The 23,385-nt window shown below is 36.5% G+C and overlaps 1 protein-coding gene across 1 annotated transcript; it reads right to left on the bottom strand.

Moving 5' to 3' along the window:
* Positions 1-1,996: 1,996 nt before the first annotated feature.
* Positions 1,997-18,526, bottom strand: LOC121387234 (protein mono-ADP-ribosyltransferase PARP6-like). The gene is made up of 6 exons (XM_041518260.1): positions 18,474-18,526; positions 17,484-17,556; positions 15,553-15,660; positions 10,603-10,657; positions 9,470-9,554; positions 1,997-3,198 (listed from the first exon to the last, which is right to left on the bottom strand). The coding sequence occupies exons 1-6, from the start codon at positions 18,524-18,526 to the stop codon at positions 3,093-3,095; spliced, it is 480 nt and encodes a 159-aa protein (XP_041374194.1). The 3' UTR covers positions 1,997-3,092.
* Positions 18,527-23,385: the final 4,859 nt, after the last annotated feature.

Genomic DNA, 23,385 nt, shown 5'->3' with positions numbered 1-23,385 from the left:
AATCGAAAAGAGTAGCCCATGAAATGGCGACAGCGGGTTTCCTCTCAATATCTATGTGGTCCTTAACCACGTGTCTGACGCCATATAACCGTAAATACAATGTGTTGAGTGCGTCGTTAAATAAAACATTTCTTTCTTTGTTCTTAGTATCATTGAGTTATGTTAGATGTAATTGTAAGATTTTATATTACTTGAAGGTGGGTAATCAATAAGATACCATACTCGTTTTCTCTAGATATCATTTTTACAAAACTAGTGAACGAGTGTAGTATTCTATTTATATGAATACGTCACTATTTTAAGAAAGTTAACTCTTGGTCCATTTCCCTTTCAGCCCAAAAAAACCCAACAAACCCAAAACAAACAAAGACAATTTCAATGCAGGATTTACAATAATTTTAATAAAATTGAAATAGCCTTTATTGCAAATGAAAACAGTCATCTCCTAATATTTGACTACAACTTGGCAAAACGTTTTCTTTCTCCTTTTTTTGGTCTGGCTTTAAATTTACTTTATTATAAAGTTAAATAAATAGATGTCAATAAAGTATACACATATTAACAATGAAAGACTTCTTTTTTTTAATGCACAGAATAAATAAGTACATGTGTATATACAACCTGTATTGAAAAATAGAACTGATGAATATGCATAAAACCTTTATAATAAATGTATAACAAAAATATATATCACTTAATCAGTACTTAATGTTTTGCTGGGGTTTTTTAATTTTTAAATTTTGGTTATTTATTTATTTTAATGATATTTATCAGCAGCACATAGTAGGGCTTGCTGAATTGGTCGCTGTATCAGTAAAAAGCATCCTTATTCTGCAAGCACTGTTTCTATTGGCCAATTATGATAAACAATTAGGCAAAGTCATAAAGGTACATACATGTTTATGTCACATCCATAGATAAATTGCAAAACCATCCTTTGACTTAGATAATTGGACAATATAGCTGAAATACATTGAAATAATTGTTTCGTTTCCAAAATTTTTTTAATGGATTATGGTGCATAGTAGAAATAACAGCTAGTTATTAATGGATTACGGTACATACTAGAAATAACAGCCAGTTTTTTAAATTGATTATGGTACATAATAGAAATAACAGCTAGTGTTTTTTATGGATTACGGTATATAACAGAAATAACAGCTAGTTTTTTTATGGATTACAGTACATAATAGAAATAACAGCTAGTGTTTATATGGATTACAGTACATAATAGAAATAACAGCTAGTTATTGATGGATTACAGTACATAATAGAAATAACAGCTAGTGTTTTTATGGATTACAGTACATAGTAGAAATAACAGCTAGTGTTTTTATGGATTACAGTACATAGTAGAAATAATAGCTAGTTATTGATGGATTACGGTACATAATAGAAATAACAGCTAGTGTTTTTATGGATTACGGTACATAATAGAAATAACAGCTAGTTTTTTTTAAGAATTACGGTACATAATAGAAATAACAGCTAGTTATTGATATAGGATATCTGGTTTATCATGGCCGGACCAAATGGGGAATTCACCATTCTTACCTTCACAGGATAAAGTTGATACCCTACATCATTAACTAATTATTCTTTAATTAAATTTTTATGGTACTCCAAAAGAGTGCACTGATATTACAAAGTCAGGAATGTCCCTAAAATTAAAATAAAATCACATTAAACAAAATAAAATAAATAAAAATTGCAAAGTCATTACAAGGTCCAAAATCACATCTCTGAACTACATGTAATATGTCCATGAAAACCTAGTTTCAGCCCATGAAAAGTAACACAAAGTTTAGTTAATCTACAAACCTGTAACATATTTGGATAAAGTTACAATTGAATGAAACATGAGTTTGTGACTTTGAAATGGTGAAATACCTGTACCCTCACTAAAATTCAACTCCATAACTGTTACCTCTCAGATGCACGTGTGTTTTTAAAAATATGAGAAATGCATTTTGTGATATTAAAAACAGCAGGATGGCCAAAAACTCTTTGAATGTATGGAAATGGATAAACTAAACAATAAAATCTAAATAAAGTATGATTTCAGTTCTAATAGTAAAATATATGCCTTAGTGTTTAAAAACTAGGGTACATCCCTTCAAGTCCAAGTCTGTCCAAGCTAGTAACATTTGTTTGTAAATGTTCAGCATTGATCTGAAGTTCAGGAGCCTATTTCACTAAACATCGTAAGTTACGTTTTGAACGTAAACGTAAATCTACGATTCTTATTACTATTATAGTTCAACAAATATAGTTAGAAGAGCCCATATTTCATTTTCTTTTGTCTTTAAAATACTCCAGCCTTCGTAATGATGTAAGTTTCTGCGTGAAATTGATGCCAAACACGTGTAAACGCACGGCCGGTGTAACTGCTAGTAGCAGACGTAACTTACGATGTTTTGTGAAATAGGGCCCTGTTTTCTGTTGATAATGTTACATTACAAGCATATCTTTCGATATTTACATTTTTATACTGGTTTAAAAAGTAACCGGCTAGTGATTTCCAAAGCCCATCGATCCCTCTAACCTGAGTGACCGTGTTATGAATTTAATTCTTTGAGTGTTAATTTTTAATCAAACATTTACAACTCCCAACCCACCTAGGTAGTTGAAGAAGTTGCTCTCTTGATATAAAATGTTTTCTATAAGACCAAATGAAGTCTGAAATTATTATGTCAATTTGTTTAGCATAATTTCTGGTTGTTTGATTATGTTTGATAAATAGCAAATTCCGCTGGTAGCCAGTGAGTTTACATTAGGGTCTTTATTCAAATGTCTTTCATTTTTTATAAATTAACCCAACTTAGTGTCCATTTTCATAGGTTGAAACTAGGGTCTTTATTGATATGTGTTACATTTTTTATAAATTAACCAAACTTAGTGTTCATTTTCGTGGGTTGAAACTAGGGTCTTTATTGATATGTGTTATATTTTTTATAAATTAACCCAACTTAGTGTCCATTTTCATTGATTTAAACTGCAAGATCTGCAACTTTAAAAGACTTGAATGCAAGATCAATGTCCCAGTTAAACACAGTTAACGGCCAATTCAACATATTTGGCAAGTTACATTTTCACCTGACAGTGTGCTTATGGTAGCCGACTGCTTTAGAAATTTCCTCCTTGTACTTTTGATCTTGAGTATGCACATCGATATAACCCACCTGGTCCTCTTCATGCCTGTAAATAAGTTAAATAAAATTTTTTTAAAGTTTGTTGTGTTTAACATCCTCACTAGAGCACATTGATTTATTTATCATCGGCTATTGGACGTCAAACATTTTGTAATTGTGACATAGTTTTGGAGAGGAAACCTGCTACATTTTTCCATTAAAAGCAAGGGATCTTTTATATGCACCATCCCATAGACATGATAGCACATACCACAGCCTTTTATAGACCATCCAGTCATGGTGCACTGGCTGGAACGAGAAATAGCCCAATGACTGCACAACAAGTGAGTGCTTTACCACTTGGCTATGTCCTGCCCCACATTAATTAAAAGAATTGACACAAGCATTTTTCTGATTCTGACATATAGTCTAAGAGAGGAAATCCGTTACATTTTTTCATTAGTGGCAAGGGATATTTTATATATACCATCCCACAGACAGGACAGCACATGTCAGTCATTGGGTACTGGTTGGGATAGGTGATCATTAGTGGCAAGGGATATTCTATATACACCATCCCACAGACAGGACAGCTCATACCAGTCATTGGGTACTGCTTGGGATAGGTGATCATTAGTGGCAAGGGATATTCTATATATACCATCCCACAGACAGGACAGCTCATACCAGTCCTGGGGTACTGCTTGGGATAGGTGATCATTAGTGGCAAGGGATATTCTATATACACCATCCCACAGACAGGACAGCTCATACCAGTCTTGGGGTACTGCTTGGGATAGGTGATCATTAGTGGCATGGGATATTCTATATACACCATCCCACAGACAGGACAGCTCATACCAGTCCTGGGGTACTGGTTAGGATGGGTGATCATTAGTGGCAAGGGATATTCTATATACACCATCCCACAGACAGGACAGCTCATACCAGTCCTGGGGTACTGGTTAGGATGGGTGAAAAAACAATCAGAAAATGGGTCCACTGAAGTGATTTGATCCTACAACACAATCACCTCGGGTGAACACTCTACCGACTGAGCTAGATCCCTCCCAAAATGTTAGAAGAAGTTTGTATTGTTTAACGACATCACCAGAGCACACTGATTTATTAATCATCGGCTATTGGATGTCAAACATTTGATAATTTAACATATACATGTCTTAGAGAGGAAACCTGCTACATTTTTCCATTCGTAGCATGGGATCTTTTATATGCACCATCCCACAGACAAGATAGCATATACCATGGCCTTTGATATATCAGATGTGGTGCACTGGCTGGAACGAGAAATAGCACAATGGGCCCACCGATGGGGATGAATCCCAGACCGACCACACATCAAGCGAGCGCTTTACCACTGGGCTACATCCCACACCTCCCAAAAAGTTAGAGACAGTCCAGAGATTGTAACATGTAACAAAAAGAGACCTATAAATGACACATTTTCTTGTTCAGAATATCAGTTGTCTATAAATGTATATACAATGTGGTTCTGGCCATTCAACATTTGTAGTAGTCCAAACTGGATTAAATTTCTGAATAATGTTTTACATATGAAAAAATATATATATTATTGTTAACAAACTTACTAACAGTAGTGCTAAAGCATGACGTCCATTATCATATTGGCCTCACAAATGTTTGCAGGACTAAGTTCAAGGGGCATAACTCTGTCACACATTTTCTGACAGTTGTGACCCTTGAATAAATTCCCATTAAAGTACAAATTGCCCGGTAAATTATCTGTCCGAGTCAAGCCTCTGGCTATCCAGAGACAGGACTTGAGATAGACATTCTCGAAACCTTCGTGGTATATGAGCATGTAAAAATTAGCCAGCCAGCCAGCCATTAAAGTCAAACTTGATCTGGCCACCGGCCTCGGTGGCGCAGTGATTAAGCCATCAGACTACAGGCTGGTAGGTACAGGGATAGCAGCCCGGTATGGGCTCCAACCCAGAGCGAGTTCTTAAAGGAAGGGACAATTAAGGCATTTGGCCTGGTATGCATATTCAACGATATATAATGCACATTATTCCTTAATATCAACAAGTATAATCGTATAGTTAATTAATAAAACGGTTAAATGTGATGGCTACTATATATAACGGGCGTAGCCATTTTGTACCATCCCAGTGAATACGCCCTCTGGCGAGCTGGTGGTTACGTAATGCCTAACACGTCACGTCAGGAATTAGTCTTCGAACTGAAGAAACAAAACATACCTGATTTTTGCGGATGCATCGCAATGTTCTGTAATAATAGCCATCCCAGTCAGCCGGCAACAATTATATATTATGATTCAATACAAAATAAACCACCATTGTCAAAGTGTGACTGTATTATGTTTTGTACATAAATTAACCCATGTACTGAAATAATAATCGGAGTGTTTTCTTGGTCAATTGGTCTTTTCTTTCCGTGGCCTGTACCTGTGGTTCCTGATTGGCAGGTGTATATTTAGATGGTCCCCAGACACTGTGTCTAGACACACTAAAAAGACATGCCTCTTTTATTAAGATCACAGGGTATTGTGTGATAACCTCAAAACGTAATGGACGGTCCTGCTTTATTACTGTAAGTAATTCTGTAAAACCCTTGATTAAGTAGACTTTCCCATCCAAAATCACAAAACCGACCAATTACGTAATCCCAAAGAAAAGAAAATTATCACTTGGGTATCGTGAATGGTCGTTTTTGCTTGAACGTATCCTACCAATAGGCCTAATAATATGCATTTTTTCTTTGGATTTTTTAAAAGAAAAAAATACTATAACTCCATTTCGTTATATTGATGCAAATTGAAATATATTTAGTTAAATAGTTAGTTGTACTATCAAGTCATTTATGTTGTTTTACAAGTCAGGTTGATGAAAGCGAAGCATCTTGTCATAAATTAGAGCATTTGTTTACACTGTGCAGAGGAGATGGATGGAGCTGACATCGCTTCGCCCCAAGCTAAAAAATTATCACTTGGGTATTGTGGGTTGTCGTTTTTGCTCCAACGTAGCATATCAATAGGCCTAATAGTGTACATTTTTCCTTTGGATTATTAAACAGAGAAAAATACTATAACCCCATTTTGTTCCGTTAATGCAACTCGAAATATATTTAGTTGAATAGTTTATTATATTATTACGTCATTTATGCTGTTTTACAAGTCAGGTTGATCAAAGAGAATCGCCTTGTCGAAAATTACTGCTTTTGTTTACACTGTACATACAGGAGATGGTCAGGAGCTGACGTCACTTCGCCCCAAGCTATCCCACCGGACGTCACAAAAACGAAACAAAATGGCTGCCCCCAGTTAGCAGGAATAATCATGGGTTTTTTATTAACTCTAAAATTACGCGTTTTTCATTTGTTAAAGTGTCAGTATGTGTCTGGGTATGCATCTTTCCAACACATAAGGCTCTTGTTTGAGTTGACCCTACCTTTAAGGGCTCAGTGGGTAGGTGTATAAGGCCACTCTCACTAACCACTAACCAACTAACACACAGTCCTCGACAGACAGTCCAGATAGCTGAGGTGTGTACCCAGGACAGCGTGCTTGAACCTTAATTGGATATAAGCATGAAACTAAGTTGAAATGAAATAAATCATCTGGTCGTAATTGCCGAGAATGGGTAAATCCCCATGAAACACAAATGTGATCTGTAACTCTTTATGATAAAGCTTTCTACAAAATTTCATATCTTGAGACAATGCAAATGAAAAGTCTGGAAAACTATATTTGTGAGAGATGGACAGATGGACAGACAGATGGACAGAAAGATGGGAGAGGAAACCTATATATAATCCCATCCGGATGCAGTGGTAGGAGTCTAACAAGGCTATATTAGCCCAATTGTCTTTTTTACAATTGCAGCAAAGTTGGGACCAAGTATCAGCAAAACAAAAGTGTTATTAGAAATGGGCGGTATACCGTATTTGTATATACCGTTCAGTATCGGTATCATGTCAGTGCCAATTTACCGTACTGAGCAAATTTCAAAATACCGAAATTTCGGTATTCAAAAATGTTATCCGCCATTTAGTAAAGCACTAACTATATATCTGACGAACGCAAAATATCTGAAAAGAAGAGATGAGGGCCTTGTGTATGGAATTTAATATTATTTACATGAAATTAGCAGGTAAGACTTTAAAGTAGAGTATACCAAAAATACTGCTTGATATCAGAATTGGTATTGTATGAATATCGAATACTGTACCAATACCGAGATAAATCCCCCCCCCCCCCCCCCCCCCCCAAATACCACTACCAAACCTGAAATATCAATACCGCCCAGCTCTAAGCCTTTTAGTAGTCAAAACTTTTATCATTTGTTTTAAATTATAAAAAATCCCTATGATGTTTTAGACCCACAGAACATTATTACATTATTTATATATATATACTTATTTAGCTTACATACATGTAAGTAATATTTCTTTTTGCAAATATTATGTATCTGTCTTAAAATGTGCTGAAACTTCATCCAATTAGGCACGAACTTGTAAAAACATTCTTTGGACACTGGCAGATTTAATTGTGAAAATATTTAATGGTTTTAGCCTTCAGATTAGCTAGACGATGTGCTGTGAAACCTCTCTAAACTGGACCCTCAGTAACCAGAATTTCCCCAAAACTTGAAGTTTTTCACTCCCTTTTTAAATATCACAACAAAAAAGAACCTCTATAAACTAAATACCACCTTAAAACAAACATTTTACTTGGTTCAGTTGGTGTCCAGTTAAGAGGAGTTTCACTGTATGTTCTATGAACACAATTATTAAAAATGTAACAACCTTGCTGTTGCAGGGAACAATCAGTTTAAAATATTTAATCAAAAAAGCATTAACAGGACACCATAATTAACCTCACAATGTTAAGCTATGAATTCTGGAATTGGGAATGAAGGAAGAAAGGAAATGGTTTATTTAACAACGCACTCAACACATTTTATTTACGGTTATATGGCGTCAGACATATGGTTAAGTACCACACAGATATTGAGAGAGGAAACCCACTGTCACCACTACATGGGCTAATCTTTACAATTAGCAGCAAGGGATCTTTTATATGCATCATCCCACAGACAGGATAACACATACCATGGCCTATGATGTACCAGTCGTGGTTTACTGGCTGGAGCGAGAAATTGCCCAATGGGCCAACCGACGGGGATCGATCCCAGACCGACCGCGCATCGAGCGAACGCTTTACCACTGAGCTACATCACACCCCTCGGGATTGGGAATGAGGAAACAAATAGCTATTTTCAATGTGATACTGAATACATTAATTATAGCCATATATTACACAATCGTTTAAAAAGTGTTCTACCCATCGGATAGTCCGAGCTAGCCATTCAGTCAGTGACGTGTAAGTGTAACTCGGGACTTTGTTTTTGGTTTGAGCGTTAATAATACCGTGTATGCGACCATTCCGAGTTCGACCCAACAAGATTCTACTGTATTTACATCCATTCACTCGTCTAAACTGGATGAACAATTAGTTAACATTTTCCTGCATAATTCAGGACTAGCTCTAGCAGTTGCCAAATTCGCCAATTGCGAATTTTGAAACAACTGGGAAATTTATTTTGAGTTGGCAAAATTATTTTACTACATTTTTTTTTTATAAAATAACTGGTTTTCTGCCATTTTTGAAATTTAATAAATAATTTGGCGAAACTTTGTGTTCACCCAGAGCTAGCCCTGTAATTGATTATGAATTTTTTTTTTTTTGATTATGGATTTTTATCACTGATCATCACCAGAGGTTCTAGAATCTAAAATAGTGGCCCGATGCCCACGAGGCCAGTGATTTTTAGATTTGGGCCACTAAAAATTACTTTATGTGATCCCGATGGCAAGTGGTAAAAAAAAAAAGAGCCAGACCAATCAGTTTTTATTAAAATCAATCATTGGAACATCAATACTGACATCACTCAACTCCTCCCAGAAAGGGGCGAGACGTAGCCCGGTGGTAAAGCGCTCGCTTGATGCACGGTCGGTTTGGGATCGATCCCCGTCAGTGGGCCCATTGGGTTATTTCTCGCTCCAGCCAGTGCACCACGACTTGTACATCAAAGGCCGTGGTTTGTGCTATCCTGTCTATGGGATGGTGCATATAAAAGATCCCTTGCTACTAATCGAAAAGAGTAGCCCATGAAGTGGCGACAACGGGTATTCCTCTCTCAATATCTGTGTGGTCCTTAAGCATATGTCTGACACCATATAACCATAAAAAATGTGTTGAGTGTGTCGTTAAATAAAACATTTTCTTTCTTCCCCCAAGAAAGAAAGTGCCATTCAATCCTTGTTTTACTCACACAAAGAAGAATCTTGTGCAGACATGACAGTCTTTTGGACACACCCAAATGTCACCATGCTTTTTCAGATCTGGAGATGTTATTACTGCAAAACAACCAAGAGAAACCTTACACAAGAATATACAAAGTATTTTGTCTATCAGACATCTGTTAATAAACAGGAATGTAATCACTGTATCTATCTTGCATTTCCATCAAGTACTGTTTACTCACAGTAATGGGTAAGTCGGTGGTAAAAACATGGCAATAGTCAAAACTATACTAAACTATACTATAATTGATTAATAATCCATCTGTGAGGTCTGATTATCAATATATAAAATCAGCAGTGTTAACCAGACTAATTAGACCCTAGGGTAGCGCGTTCACAGAGGTTGATCGGGGGGGGGGGGGGGGGGGGGGGGGAGTGCCCTGGGCCCAGCCACCACTAAATTTTGCGAGTTATAATTTTATTACATATTAATTTCCATCCCCCTCTAAACCTTGCCCAAAGTTCCCTTGGCATTTCACCACATGGCATTGGGACCCCCCTAAATGGATGTTTTGGATCTGCCACTGGTCCACTTGTGCATATGCAGACACAGACGCAGATATGGCTAAAATCCCAAACAATGAAATAACATAAGACTGTGTCCATTTATAAATCCAGTGTGGAGTGTGGTCTGGCATACAGGCTACAGATAGGTTTTTGCTGACCAGATCATGTACATGTAGGTACTGAAATGTATATCTGGGGCGTAGCCAGAAAGGAAAAAATGCCAAGGCAAACCCAGACCTATAAAATAAATTATATCAGTGTCATGGGAAAAATAAAATAAATCTGGGGGAACTCCAGACGAGGCAAGCGCCTCATCTGCATCATGCTGGCTACGCCATTATATATGGAAATGTTTACGAAAACACACAAGTGGATTCAAAACCATACTGTTAAATTAATGTATAAATGGACACACACACACACACAAAATGTGTATGCACTGCATACGCACAAGTGGACAGGCTACTTAACAGTGACTAAAATGTGGTCTACAATACAATAAGTGGGGTTTTAAAATTTATTTCTCTCAGCATATTTTACACTAACTAGAAAACTGATGGTCTGCAGTTAGACTTGTGATTCCTGAAGCACTCACCTTCACAAAGAGCTATGCAGGTGATGCTATCACTTGTCAAGAACCTAGAGGTTGACTGAAACAGAGAAACAAGATCATATATTAATAGTTACAAATCCGATTTACTTTATTCTAAATAGACGACGTCGCTTTAAAAACTTAATATTATCCTTCAATAAATCTCAGATACTGATGTTATTACGTCAGATGGGATGTCATTAAAAAGAAATGTTTTATTTAACGACGCAATCAACACATCTTATTTACAGTTATATGGCATCAGACATATGGTTAAGAACCACACAGATATTGAAGAAGGAAACCCGCTGCCGCCACTTCATGGGCTACTCTTTTCGATTAGCAGCAAGGGATCTTTTATATGCACCATCCCACAGACAGGGTAGAAACATACCACGGCCTTTGATATACCAGTTGTGGTGCACTGACTGGAACTAGAAATAGCCCAATAGGCCCACCGAATAAGAAAAAACTGTAAAAAGTTCCATAAGTCACATTATGGCTACAGGTCTTGTCATAACACAAATCCCACAAAACTGTGAAATAAAAGGTCCTATTTCAAAGTTGAAACAGTTACTACAATATTTTGTTATTTTCACATTTACATGCATGTACATCTATTTGTAATAAAATAACTACAAATTAATCGATCCCATGCATAATCTTTTCATAATTAACTCTAGAATAATAATGTTAAAAAGTCTGGCACTGAACAAGAAGGGTTTCCCAAATAATTTGTGGCTAAATATATCTTTGTTTCTTTTGTCAGTTGACCGCAAATAAATCTGGGTACATTTGGTATGTTGAATGTGTATTAGTTAAAGGGAGGGTAAACTCAAACAAGAGCCGCAGGCCTTTCCCCAGGATTTTTTTAAGGCGCTTACATTTTAGCATCAATGTAACACAAATCAAGCCAAAATAAGTGGAGTAGTGGGTTGAAAACAATTGTTTGCCGTCAATCCAGCAAATCATGTTTTTTATTTTATTTTTAAATTAATATTATTATATTATTTATTTTATATTTTTTATTATTTTTATTTAATTTATATGATTTATTTAATTTTATTATTATAATTATTATTTTATGCCAAATGGGATTTTTGTTAGACATAATGAAAATGGTTTAGCCAAAATTGTTTTGTGCAGTACTGTATAGAGTATTTATATATGAATATGAAAATGCATCTTTTTCAGCTAATTATGTACAAACTGGAATAAAACTGGTCCCTGATCAAAATCAAAGATAGCAATTGGGTTAGGGGCAGTTAATATATTACTTTGATTTTTCAGTGGGGGGGGTGGGGGGTGAGAGATATGTAGAGTTGAAAGCCAGTGCCCTCTGCAAACACCCATCCCAACGTCTAAGGCCTATGACATTATTTCTTTGAAATAGCAATCTTTATGTTGGTTTGAACTGCTTTTTTTTAAAGTAACCCATCAATTCCCTACCCCAACAATTTCGTAATTTGCGCCATGTTGTTGATTTCCGCGTCGTGTTAAATGCTTGTTGTTGATTTCAGCTTGTAAAATACGTAGCCTAAGAATGCCGACTTTACGTTTTTACAACTATTTACTATTTACGGTATTTTTAAAATCTAGCTAACTTTTGAGATGTCACCTTACAGTCTACATTTTTTTATAATACTTTATCTAACAAATGTCATGATATAATATTAAATTTACATGAAGATTTACTTGCGTATAATCGTATTGTTTAATTGTTAAACATATCGGCTGACTGTCAAGCGTGACCCTATGCACACTGAGAGCAGCCAACGAACGGTTTCCTAACGTTCGCGAATTATGTGATTGGTTCTCGACGTGGACGTTGGGTTTAACGTGAAGCGCATAAACCAGTCTAGCGGACGTTTTTGTTATGCTCGCTTACTGAACTCGGCCCTAGCCTACTTGTCTTCGGTCCTGAACTAGCATGTGTACTGAAACTGACACGCATTGTTGGTCGTTTTTATTACTTTGGTTCAAAGACTTTACAAAGTTAAAATAACAAGCTACAGATCGTTCAGACGTTGCTTTCATACATGTTGCCGTTAAAATTAATAACTGTGATTATTAAAATAAGCAAACATTATTATGCTGTATTCTAGATGACACAGTTTCCGGTCGCGAGATCGCTATTACGCTAATTGGATATTTGGTATTATTATTATATTTCAGGTGTCGGATAGATTATGTAACCGTTTGTTCACAACAGAAGATAGAAAATGGATTAGCCAAAATTTTAGCCATTTACCAGTTTTATTAGCCATTTTTGTATTGTTGAAATAAAATATAACTTTTCTTGTATGTATCAAACAGAAGGCGGTTTCCTTTGTCGTCGAATGGGCAGACATACACAGATCGATGTTTTCAGTGTGTGTGTTTTGGGAAGGGGGTGTCAGGATAGAAAAGATTGTTTGGCAAATTAAAGTTGTACTTTTAAAAAGTGTTTCACCTATCGTTTATTCAGTTAAATGGTACAGTTGATTCTGTCAATTGGCATCTTCTTTGTTCGGCTTTGAAGCTTGATTGCTCGGCACGGAATCCCGTTCCGCACAAGTGCCTTCCTGGCGGATTAACGGTCCCAGTAGAGATAGTAAAATTACCAAACACCAATTGTGAGCAAACGACTGGTCCATTGTTAGGTATTTAGGAAGTTTCTACCTACCATAGTGATGTTTCCTGTCTTGGACAGAGAGGCCGGCACCTGTGCCCACGACAGGCGTGCGCTACAACAGCTTGCTCTGAATGTGCACGTAAAACCCTTTGACCTTGACCTTGACCATAGTGATTAGGTGTGCTTGAAATACTGTCACACAAGTTGTTTGTAAGAGGTAACTGACTGCCACGCTCATACTTGTGATAATGGTTTTTCTAAAGCACTTCAAATCAAGGCGTAGCGGCAATTGATTTAAGGCGCTTCCACCCCGACAACGTGCTCACTTTACGGACCAAGACATGTCGAGCCGCTACGCCTAGCGGCCCTGGGGAAACCCCTGAGCCTTATGTGTTGGAAAGGTGCATACCCGAACCACCAACACATACTGACACTTTAACAAATGAAAAATGCGTAATTTTAGAATTAATAAAAAAAAGATGATTATTCCTTCTAACTGGGGGCAGCCATTTTGTTTAATTTTTGTGACGTCCGGTGGTATAGCTTGGGGCAAAGTGACGTCAGCTCCATCCAACCCCTCTTAAGCACAGTGTAAACAAATTCTCTAATTTACGACAAGGCACTTCGCTTTCATCAACCTGACTTGTAAAACAACATAAATGACTTGATAGTACATGTGTATAATAAACTATTTAACTAAATATATTTCAATTTGCATCAATAGAACGAAATGATGGAGTTATAGTATTTTTCTCTTTAAAAAAAATCCAAAGAAAAAATGCTTATTATTAGGCCTATTGGTAGAGAATGTTCAAGCAAAAACGACCTCTCACGATACCCAAATGATAATTTTCTTTCCTTTAGGACTACGTAATTGGTCAGTTTTGTGATTTTAGATGGGAAAGTCTACTTAATCAAGGGTTTTACAGAATTACTTACAGTAATAAAGTGATAATGTCCATTACGATTTGAGGGGCGTCCACACGGCTATCAGACAATACCTTGTGATCTTAATAAAAGAGGCACGTCCTTTTAGTGTGTCTAGACACAGTGTCTGGGGACCGTCTAAATATACACCTGCCAATCAGGAACCACAGGTACAGGCCACGGAAAGAAAAGACCAATTAACCAAGAACACACTCCGATTATTATTTCAGTACGTGGGTTAATGTATGTACAAAACTTAAGTATATATTATTTTTCAATACAAAATAAGCCACCATTGTCAAAGTGTTGAAATAACTGTATTATGTTGCCAGCTTACTGGGATGGATATTATTACAGAACATTGTGATGCATCTGCAAAAAATCAGGTATGTTTTATTTCTTCAGTTCGAAGACTAATTCCTGATGTGACACGTTAGGTATTACGTAACCACTAGCTCGCCAGAGGGAGTATTCACTGGGATGGTACAAAATGGCTGCGCCCGTTATATATGATAGCCGTCACATTTAAGCGTTTTATTAATTAATTACATGTATATGATTATACTTGTCGATATTAAACAATAATGTGCGTTATATATTGTTGAATATGCATACCAGGCCAAATGCCTTAATTGTCCCTTCCTTTAATGCGTGCTACATACTCTAAAGATTTCCCCCTAAAATAATTTAATTTGTATAACTGTAAATAAAATTATTTGGATGTAATTTTTATATGCATACAATTACAAACTTTCCGAATTTATACGATTTACTGTATTCTGATTGGCTGACGTCACTAAAAAACCAAGCGTTATCCTTCCATAAACCTCATAAAAATACGTCATCACGGAAGACCAAGATCGAAATAACCGCACAACACCAACAGTCACTACACGTAAACAAAAGTTAATATCAAGGTCACTTTGCGATAGAAAAACACAAGACAAATCTGCACATGAAATTGTTTCATTTTTTAAAAAGAAGTTATAATAAAGATATATACACTGTTTTTGTTGATTCAATACTTATTTTAATTTTTAGCGGACAATTTCCAATAGTATGTATACATGTATTCCTACGCTTATTTACAGAACATGGTTGACGGCAAGAACGAAAGAAATTATTTTTGAGTGTTTTAAGGTACACTTCTTGTACTGTTTGTAATTATAAGAATTGTTTCTCATTTTTTAGGAATTTATCGATGTATAAAAGTCACAAATGTAGTATAAAATCGGTTCGCTACGCTACGCGATTTTATACCATTTGTGACTTTTATACATCGATAAATTCCTAAAAAATGAGAAACAATTCTTATATACATGTCGCTGAAGGTATAAATGTTATGTTTCAAAGCAAAAATTAACAAATATTTTTGGTGGGAACCGCTATTAAGGATAGACTTGATTTAATACCTTGCACATGTCTGGATTGTATACACTGTAGCCGATTCCTGAATATTTTGACGAAACACTCACGGATGGACTCAAATAAATTCCTTTTCCATAAATTGCTCCATTAACCTGTAATCCAAACATTTCCAGTCAAACAATGTACAATTTTCAGGGATCGAAAAAATATTACTTAATAGCTACCTGTCCATGACAGATGTTTAAAAAACTTGACTGACTGTAATGACAACAACGGCTGAGATAATTAACATAATGCAGGGCTCGAACTTAACGGCGGCATCGATGGGAATTGCCGTCGTTGAGATATAAATTGCCGTAGGTAGAGAACATCACCGATGGCACTTTCGTGCCGTTGATAAAGCTCCTCAACAATGGTGGAATGTATACACCTGGTGTACATTATCTGCCAATATTTAACATTTGCACATTTAAAAGATGTCTACATACAACAAGATAGCCTTTCATTCAGGTTTATTTGCTGCAAATGTCAATTTAAAAAAAATTGCCATAGGCAGGCTCAAAATTACTGTCAGTGGACTGTTTCACCAATGGCAATTCTTTTAAAAATTGCCGTGGGAGACAAATTCTTAAGTTCGAGCCCTGATAAAGCATATAATTATCCAATTAAATTGAAAGATTTGAAGGGAATGTTCTGAGTCTGCTGCCATTGTAACATGGTTATGATTAACAGGTCCTTTTTGATGACTAAAATTACATATTAAATATAGTTTCTTGTTTATTATATCAGTGTCTGTATGTATAAACAATGTGTTTGTTGCCCTCCTAATATTTGTGGTAGCCTAAACCAGATTTTACCTTCCAATAATTTCATACAAAAGAAAAAATATACATTTCAAAGTAAAATGAATAATGACTGCTACAAACATCAGCACAAACATTAGAAAGATGCTTTAAGCGATCATTTGCCATATGCACATTAATGTTGAATTTCACAAATATACTTCTTCTTTTTCTATCCCACTGCCCCTTTTCATTTCTCTCATTTCTTCCCGATATACGACTCTCCTCCTATCTTATGACTTCTTTCGCTGTATACTTCCACATCCCAGTCCTAGTCTCTCCAACCACGACAGGTGCTTGTCTCTTGTGGCTATCTGTGCCACACACCTGCCATCTCCCATCAGTGGATCAGACCAGCTATATTAGTGGCAGAGGATGAGGATGCCAGGTGGGAGCACAGAAGTACAGGGGGACTGCACATTTGTAGATGCCCTGCCATGTTCGTTGTTGAGCTAACCAATTAGGCTTGAATTTTGCTAACTGTACATATTTTCTGATCAAATTTGCCAATTTGAAGCTGGGGCGGGATATAGCCCAGTGGTAAAGCGCTCACCTAATGTGCGGTCGATCTAGGATCGATCCCCATCAGTGGACCCATTGGGTTATTTCTTGTTCCAGCCAGTGCACCATGACATATCAAAGGCCATGCTATCCTGTCTGTGGGATGGTGCATATAAAAGATCACCTGGTGCTAATGGAAAAATGTAGTGGGTTTCCTCTCTAAGACTACATGTCAAAATTACCAAATGTTTGACATCCAATAAATAAATCAATGTGAACTAGTTGTGTTGTTAAACAAAATAAACTTTAATTTGGCCAACAACTTCCAAATAAAAAAAATTCTTGACCATTCTATACCATCCAAATGTGATGCCAACATATAAATTTTCAATAAGGCTGGTAGGTACTGGGTTCACAACCCAGAACCGGCTCCCAGCCAGAGCAAGTTTTAACGACTCAATGGGTAGGTGTAAGACCACTGCACCTTCTTCTCCCTCACTAACCACTAACAACTAACCCACTTTCCTGGACAGACAGCTCAGATAGCTGAGGTGTGTGCTTGAATATTAATTTGATATAAGCATAAGTTGAAATGAATCAATCAATCAATGAATTTAACCACTCAGTCTGACCTGCTTTTCTGTGTCAGACGCCACCACTAATCCCTGTCGAATGATGGAGTGCCAGTTTTCTACTTTTGATCCACTGTTAAAAAGAAACAAACTACATTTAATAGTCTAATTAATTTTGATACAAAAGTCTTTAAAATAGAAATGTTTTTTTGTTAATAAAGAATAAAACGAAATTAACAGAATAAATAAAGTAGGCGCATATTTAATATGTAACAGCCATTTTCTTAAGGATTGCATTTAGCCTATATTTTATCTATTAAAATAATATGACAGCCCTCCGCCTGCTACCGACCACGGTCGGGCTGCTGGTACTCAGGTGGTCCCTCCCCCCCCCCCCCCACCCCCCACCTTTCCTGTCCTGGACGGAGGAGCCGGCCAAGGCCAGTTCTAGTGCCCAAGACAGACGTGCGCTACAACAGCTTGCTCTAAATGTGCATGTAAAGCCTATGACCTGACCTGACCTAATATGACAGACCTGTCCTGGACGGAGGAACTGGCTGAGGCCGACACCTGCGCCCAGGATAGGCGTATGCTACAACAGCTTGCTCTAAATGTGCATGTAAAGCCTATGACCTGACCTGACCTAATATGACAGACCTGTCCTGGATGGAGGAACTGGCCGAGGCCGACACCTGCGCCCAGGACAGGCGTGTGCTACAACAGCTTGCTCTGAATGTGCACGTTAAACTCTTTGACCTGACCTGACCTGACCTAATATGACAGTCAACAACATTCGAAACAAGCACTTGTCCGTTTGTCCAGACAAGTGGAAATTTACTCAGACAAGCATAATGTACCTTAGTGATAATATCCGTTGGACAAGTAAAAATGTTTTTTACAAAGCAGTATCTAATTTTTAGCAATTGTTGTACTTAAAAAAAAAAATCAGCAGTGTCACATTGCAAAATGTTATACCAATATTGTGGTTTGAGTTAAATAAACATGGTCTTGATAACATAATAGTCTCAGCTCGTGAATAAATCGGAATACCTTGGAGTTGCAATCGAGTTCCGATTCCCCACTTGGAACGTCTCGGCTGACATAAATATTTGATAGACACATTATAATCGATACCATTTGTATTTAAAAAAGGAAAAAATCTTTTATTGTTTTGTTGTTTAAGTTTAGAACGAAGTAGTTGCCTGTTTATCACAAATGTGAAAGTCAGTTTTTCTTTGATTTTTGTGCATTATTGATTACATCATCGGTAATGTGATAAAACGAAAACCTGTTAGACAGGTTAATCTAAGAATAAAAATACATTAGTTAACAATTATTATTTTATTATTTAGGTGTACATTATATTTACATATATCTCTGCAGTGAATTTTATGAAATATGTTACTTAAAAATAATTTTGTATGACAAAACAAAATTACGATCAACAAACCTGTTTCTTGTTGATTTGTTATTAGAACAAGTCTTAAAATAAAAGGCCTGTTCTATATCAATAAAATTAAAAATATGGCTTGTCTCCTCACGACAGAGGTTGTGTCCACCCACCACTCCAGATATTGTTCCTACGAGCCTAAATGAGTGTCTAGTCATGGACGTTGCCCGGTACAAATGTATCATTTGCCAAACTTTGGTAATCACAAACTTAAAATTAAGAGTAAATATTTCTAAAGCAGTGTGATGCAGTACGTTTTAAAATGCATATTTAAAGTCTTGAACTGTTACTAGAACTCCTTCACGTTTTCCCTGGAAAAAGATTTTCCCATGTCTATTAATACACCTGAAGAAACCCTATGCGTTGTGAATGGCTCACCGACCAAAACATCATTTAACATGAATGTTTAGGGCCTACCCTTCAAAACTGGGATGAATCATCTAGTTCCATTTGTTTATTTAATGTAAATTGTACCTCTGAAACAGCACGGACCCACAGTTAGCAGTTGTCATTTATGGCAGAATATTACTTTGGACGAGACTCTGAGTTAGTTCAATAGTTGTCACTACGGTACCTTCACTTCAGTCAGTGTAATGTTTTTGACAAATGTCAATTAATTAAGTAACCAAAGTTAAATGGAAACTTTTATTTTGAAGTAAGTAAAGTACACATTAGTCAGTATGTTTGCTACTGGCTTTGTTATTATAAAGTTATTTGAGTTGTGAACATGACTGCAATTCGTTTACATCTCGTAGGCCTTTTTACAATGACAGAACAATCATGCATTTTATTTTTTAGTTGTTAATTCTTCGGCTTGGATTCGTGGAAAGATATCAACTGTATTTCATTTAAGAATTGAACATTATATTTTTAACGTTCATGTGATGATAAACACCAACACCATTTTACACACTGTATGAATGGCGTGACGTTAGCGTGAAGCTGTTCATACATAAGTGTGTAAAACGGTTTTGGTGTTTATCATCACATGAACGTAAAAAATATACTGTTTGATTCTTATAATTCCAAATGCATTAATATTGCCATTATACAAAACTATATTAAAAACCCCCAATCGAACTATATTCCACAATGATTTACAACTGTATTAATACACAAATAAGGAAATTCCCATTGTTGACGTAATTGATAAAAAGTAGTTCTGGTAATAACATTCTGTTTTTCATGTTCATGGAAGAATGAACATTGGTTTTTTTAGATCACGTGATAGCATTTTAACCAATTACAAAACAGTAATTGTAAAATGGAATTATTTTTCAAATGAAATTGGAATTATTTTCAAATGAAATTGCAACGTGTCAAAGTCCGACAAAATGTCAACTTGTTTGATGATGAAAACGCACCTCACCTCCCAAGCAATGTGCTTGTAAATTGTATCATTTTATCCACATTTGATTGTAGTTATTTGACAGTTTGATTACTATTTGCATATTTAATAGTGAACAAAATGCAACAAAGACTTTTACATCAATCCAAACCCCTGTAAACTGGATTGTCCCAATTTGGCCTATGGGTTTAGGCTACTGTTTAGAGGAGATTCACTGCATCACATAAACTTGTACATACTAGTATATGTAACAGTACATGATTAATAAAGGAGAGCATTCTATTTATCCTATAACACTTCTATAACATTTAATTAACATTTTGGTTACAGTCGCCGCACATATGACGTCATTTCAGATTAGTTTGACGACACAAACAATCTTTACGTTTTCTAGGTCTTGTTGGCTTGTAAGCTGACCCAAAGTTACCTAAGTTGCAAAACCAGTGAAGTAAATTATCACATGGGTTTTCTGATATCAGGGAATGTGCTCGACAACTAGTATATGTAACTGTACATTTTTCACTGATAACATTATTTTAAATTTGATTAAAACATTTTCATTTATGACCAAACAATTATTTCTACATGTAGGTCTTCAGCTGAAAGCTAGTTAAAAACCAGTCATGTGTTCTGAAGGGAATGTGCTCGAGAACAATATAACTGTTTTTCACTGATCCTAAAGAAAAACATGAATTTTTTATTACTTTTTTTTCACGCTGAAACTATCTCGACTGTAAAACATTCTACAATGTTTGGCAGTCACCTGAGTCACGAAATTACATGCAATCTGAAGTGAAGAGTAACAACCGAACTGGTTTAAAAAGAAAAGGGCTTTAACTTTTCCTTCTGCATCCACCTCCTGCCCTACATAGATGGACAAGTGGAAATATTGGCGGACAAGTAGATTTTGTGGTATACTTGTCTAGTGGACAAGTAAATTTACAAAAAAAATTCTATTACTGGCCAAGGTTCCAGCAAGAACTAAGTTTGGAAAACTAAGTCAAATCAATCAAATAGCTTTAATTAAATTTAGATGAACTGTTATTAAGTGTCAAAATTACCTCATGAAATTAGACAACCTATTTTATTTTGGACTTAATCCTACGAGAGATTTTCAAGTTGCAATAGCACCACAAAACACTGCCCACTACTGACCCATGTCGGGCTGATTGTGCTCTCTTGCACTTGCCAAGTGTAGGTGACCCCCTCTATATCCCCCTAACCCCTTTCCTGTCCTGGACGATGGAGCCAGCATAAGTCAACACCTGTGTCCATGACAGGCGTGTGCTACAACAGCTTGCTCTGAATATGCACATTAAAACCTCTGACCTGACCTGATATGACAGCCATCTTTAAAAATGGCTACCCTACTCACTGGAAAGCATATGTGCTGCCGTGTATCTCCTTTTCTTCACGGAATTTGGCCTCTTTTGCTGGTGGACTGCTCAGAAGAAGAAACTGGTGAGGCGTTTTCATGCACTTGATTTGCTGAAATAATATAAACATACATAATATAAACATATGCATAACATGCATATTATAGAGATTATTACATGAGCTTGTGCGACGTACTGCTTTTACTAAACAAGTGTCAGGATTTTTGTATTGCCTGCGCAAAAGCAAGGGTTTGTTTGTTCTTAGTTTGTTTCTGTTTAACAACACCACTAGAGCACATTGGTTTATTAATCATCGGCTATTGGATGTCAAACATTTGGTCTTAGATAGGAAACCTGCTACATTTTTTCATTAGTAGTAAGGGATTTTTATATGCATCATCCCCCAGAAAGGATAGCACATACCACAGCTTTTGAAATACCAGTTGTGATACACTGGCCGGATTGAGAAATAGCCCAATGGGCTCACAGATGGGGATCAATCCCAGATCTACATCCAGGCTACATCCACCGAGCGTAGTACATGAATTCTACACCTGATGTACTGATGTGGATTTAGCTGCTACACAGAATAGCAACACAGGGAATAGTGATGTCAGTGGCGGATCCAGAAAATCCATTTGCGGGGGGCGGGGGGCGGGCAGTGACATGAGGTGGAATGCCAAGGGAACTTTGGGGGAGGTTTGGAGGGGGATCATAAAAAAATGAAAATTAATTTTTAATTATCGCAAACTTTAGGGGGCCCCAGGCCCCCGAGTCCTCCTAGATCTGCCTCTGGATGTGGTTGGTACCTTTACTTTATGGCTTGTTACCATATGACTTATTGGGTATATTGCGAACCCATGACTATAGTCTTACCCGATCTGCTGGTAACTTGACAATATGTGACCGGTTACTGCTAATTATCCTGCAGAGAAAAACAAATCTATAGTAAGTGTTATATACAAATACAAATTATATGCAAATAACTGATTTATGCTATAAACCGACATGCAATAAAGTGGATTCAACTGTATAAGAACTGTTTTTCACTTCTAGGGAATTTATTAAAGTATAAGAGTAAAACATTGTATAAAATTGTGATGCTATGCTTCATGATTTTCATAATAAATTTATGACTGTTTTTTAATAATTACAATTTATTTAATAAACAATAGTTAAAAGATCCGCTATTGCCAAGGTGGTTCAACCCTATAACTATAGCATAGCAGGGCAACAGACTTTAATTTGATTCCATGATTTTGCTGACACGTAATCATAGGAAGATTTTAAGCCATCCTATTGGCTGCCGGAATGTTCGGACCAGTCTACCAAGATACATGTAAGAGGAAATTGCAATTTGTTTCAGGTCAGGCTAAGGTGAACAGAAAGATCTGTATCATGAAATCTGGAAACCTGACATTTGGTTTTTTGTTGTTGTTGTTGTTTTTGGGGGGTTGTATGATTTTACACTGTGACTGTTTGAAACAGCTTTCTGGACTTGATGGGAGATTAAAAAGCCTGTATGTCACTTAGGGCCTCCATGAGTCCAAAATGTTGGGACTCGAGTACTCGAGGGTCAAACTCGACCCAGACCCGAGTACCCGACACTTACACTAGATAATAATGAGATTAATAAGGAATAAAGTAAAATAACATTATGCCATCTTAAATCCATCGCTGAAACCTGTGTGCCAAATCACGCCACTGTACATGTACTGCATTCCACACATACGACAGTTTCCCCTATATGTCTCATTGCCCTATAATGTAACTGGCGATACGCCGATA

The sequence above is a fragment of the Gigantopelta aegis genome, chromosome 13 (assembly GCF_016097555.1).
Source record: "Gigantopelta aegis isolate Gae_Host chromosome 13, Gae_host_genome, whole genome shotgun sequence".
NCBI lineage: Eukaryota > Metazoa > Mollusca > Gastropoda > Neomphalida > Peltospiridae > Gigantopelta > Gigantopelta aegis.
Note: the sequence above shows the minus strand (reverse complement) of the source record. Positions and strands in the feature narration are given on the sequence as shown.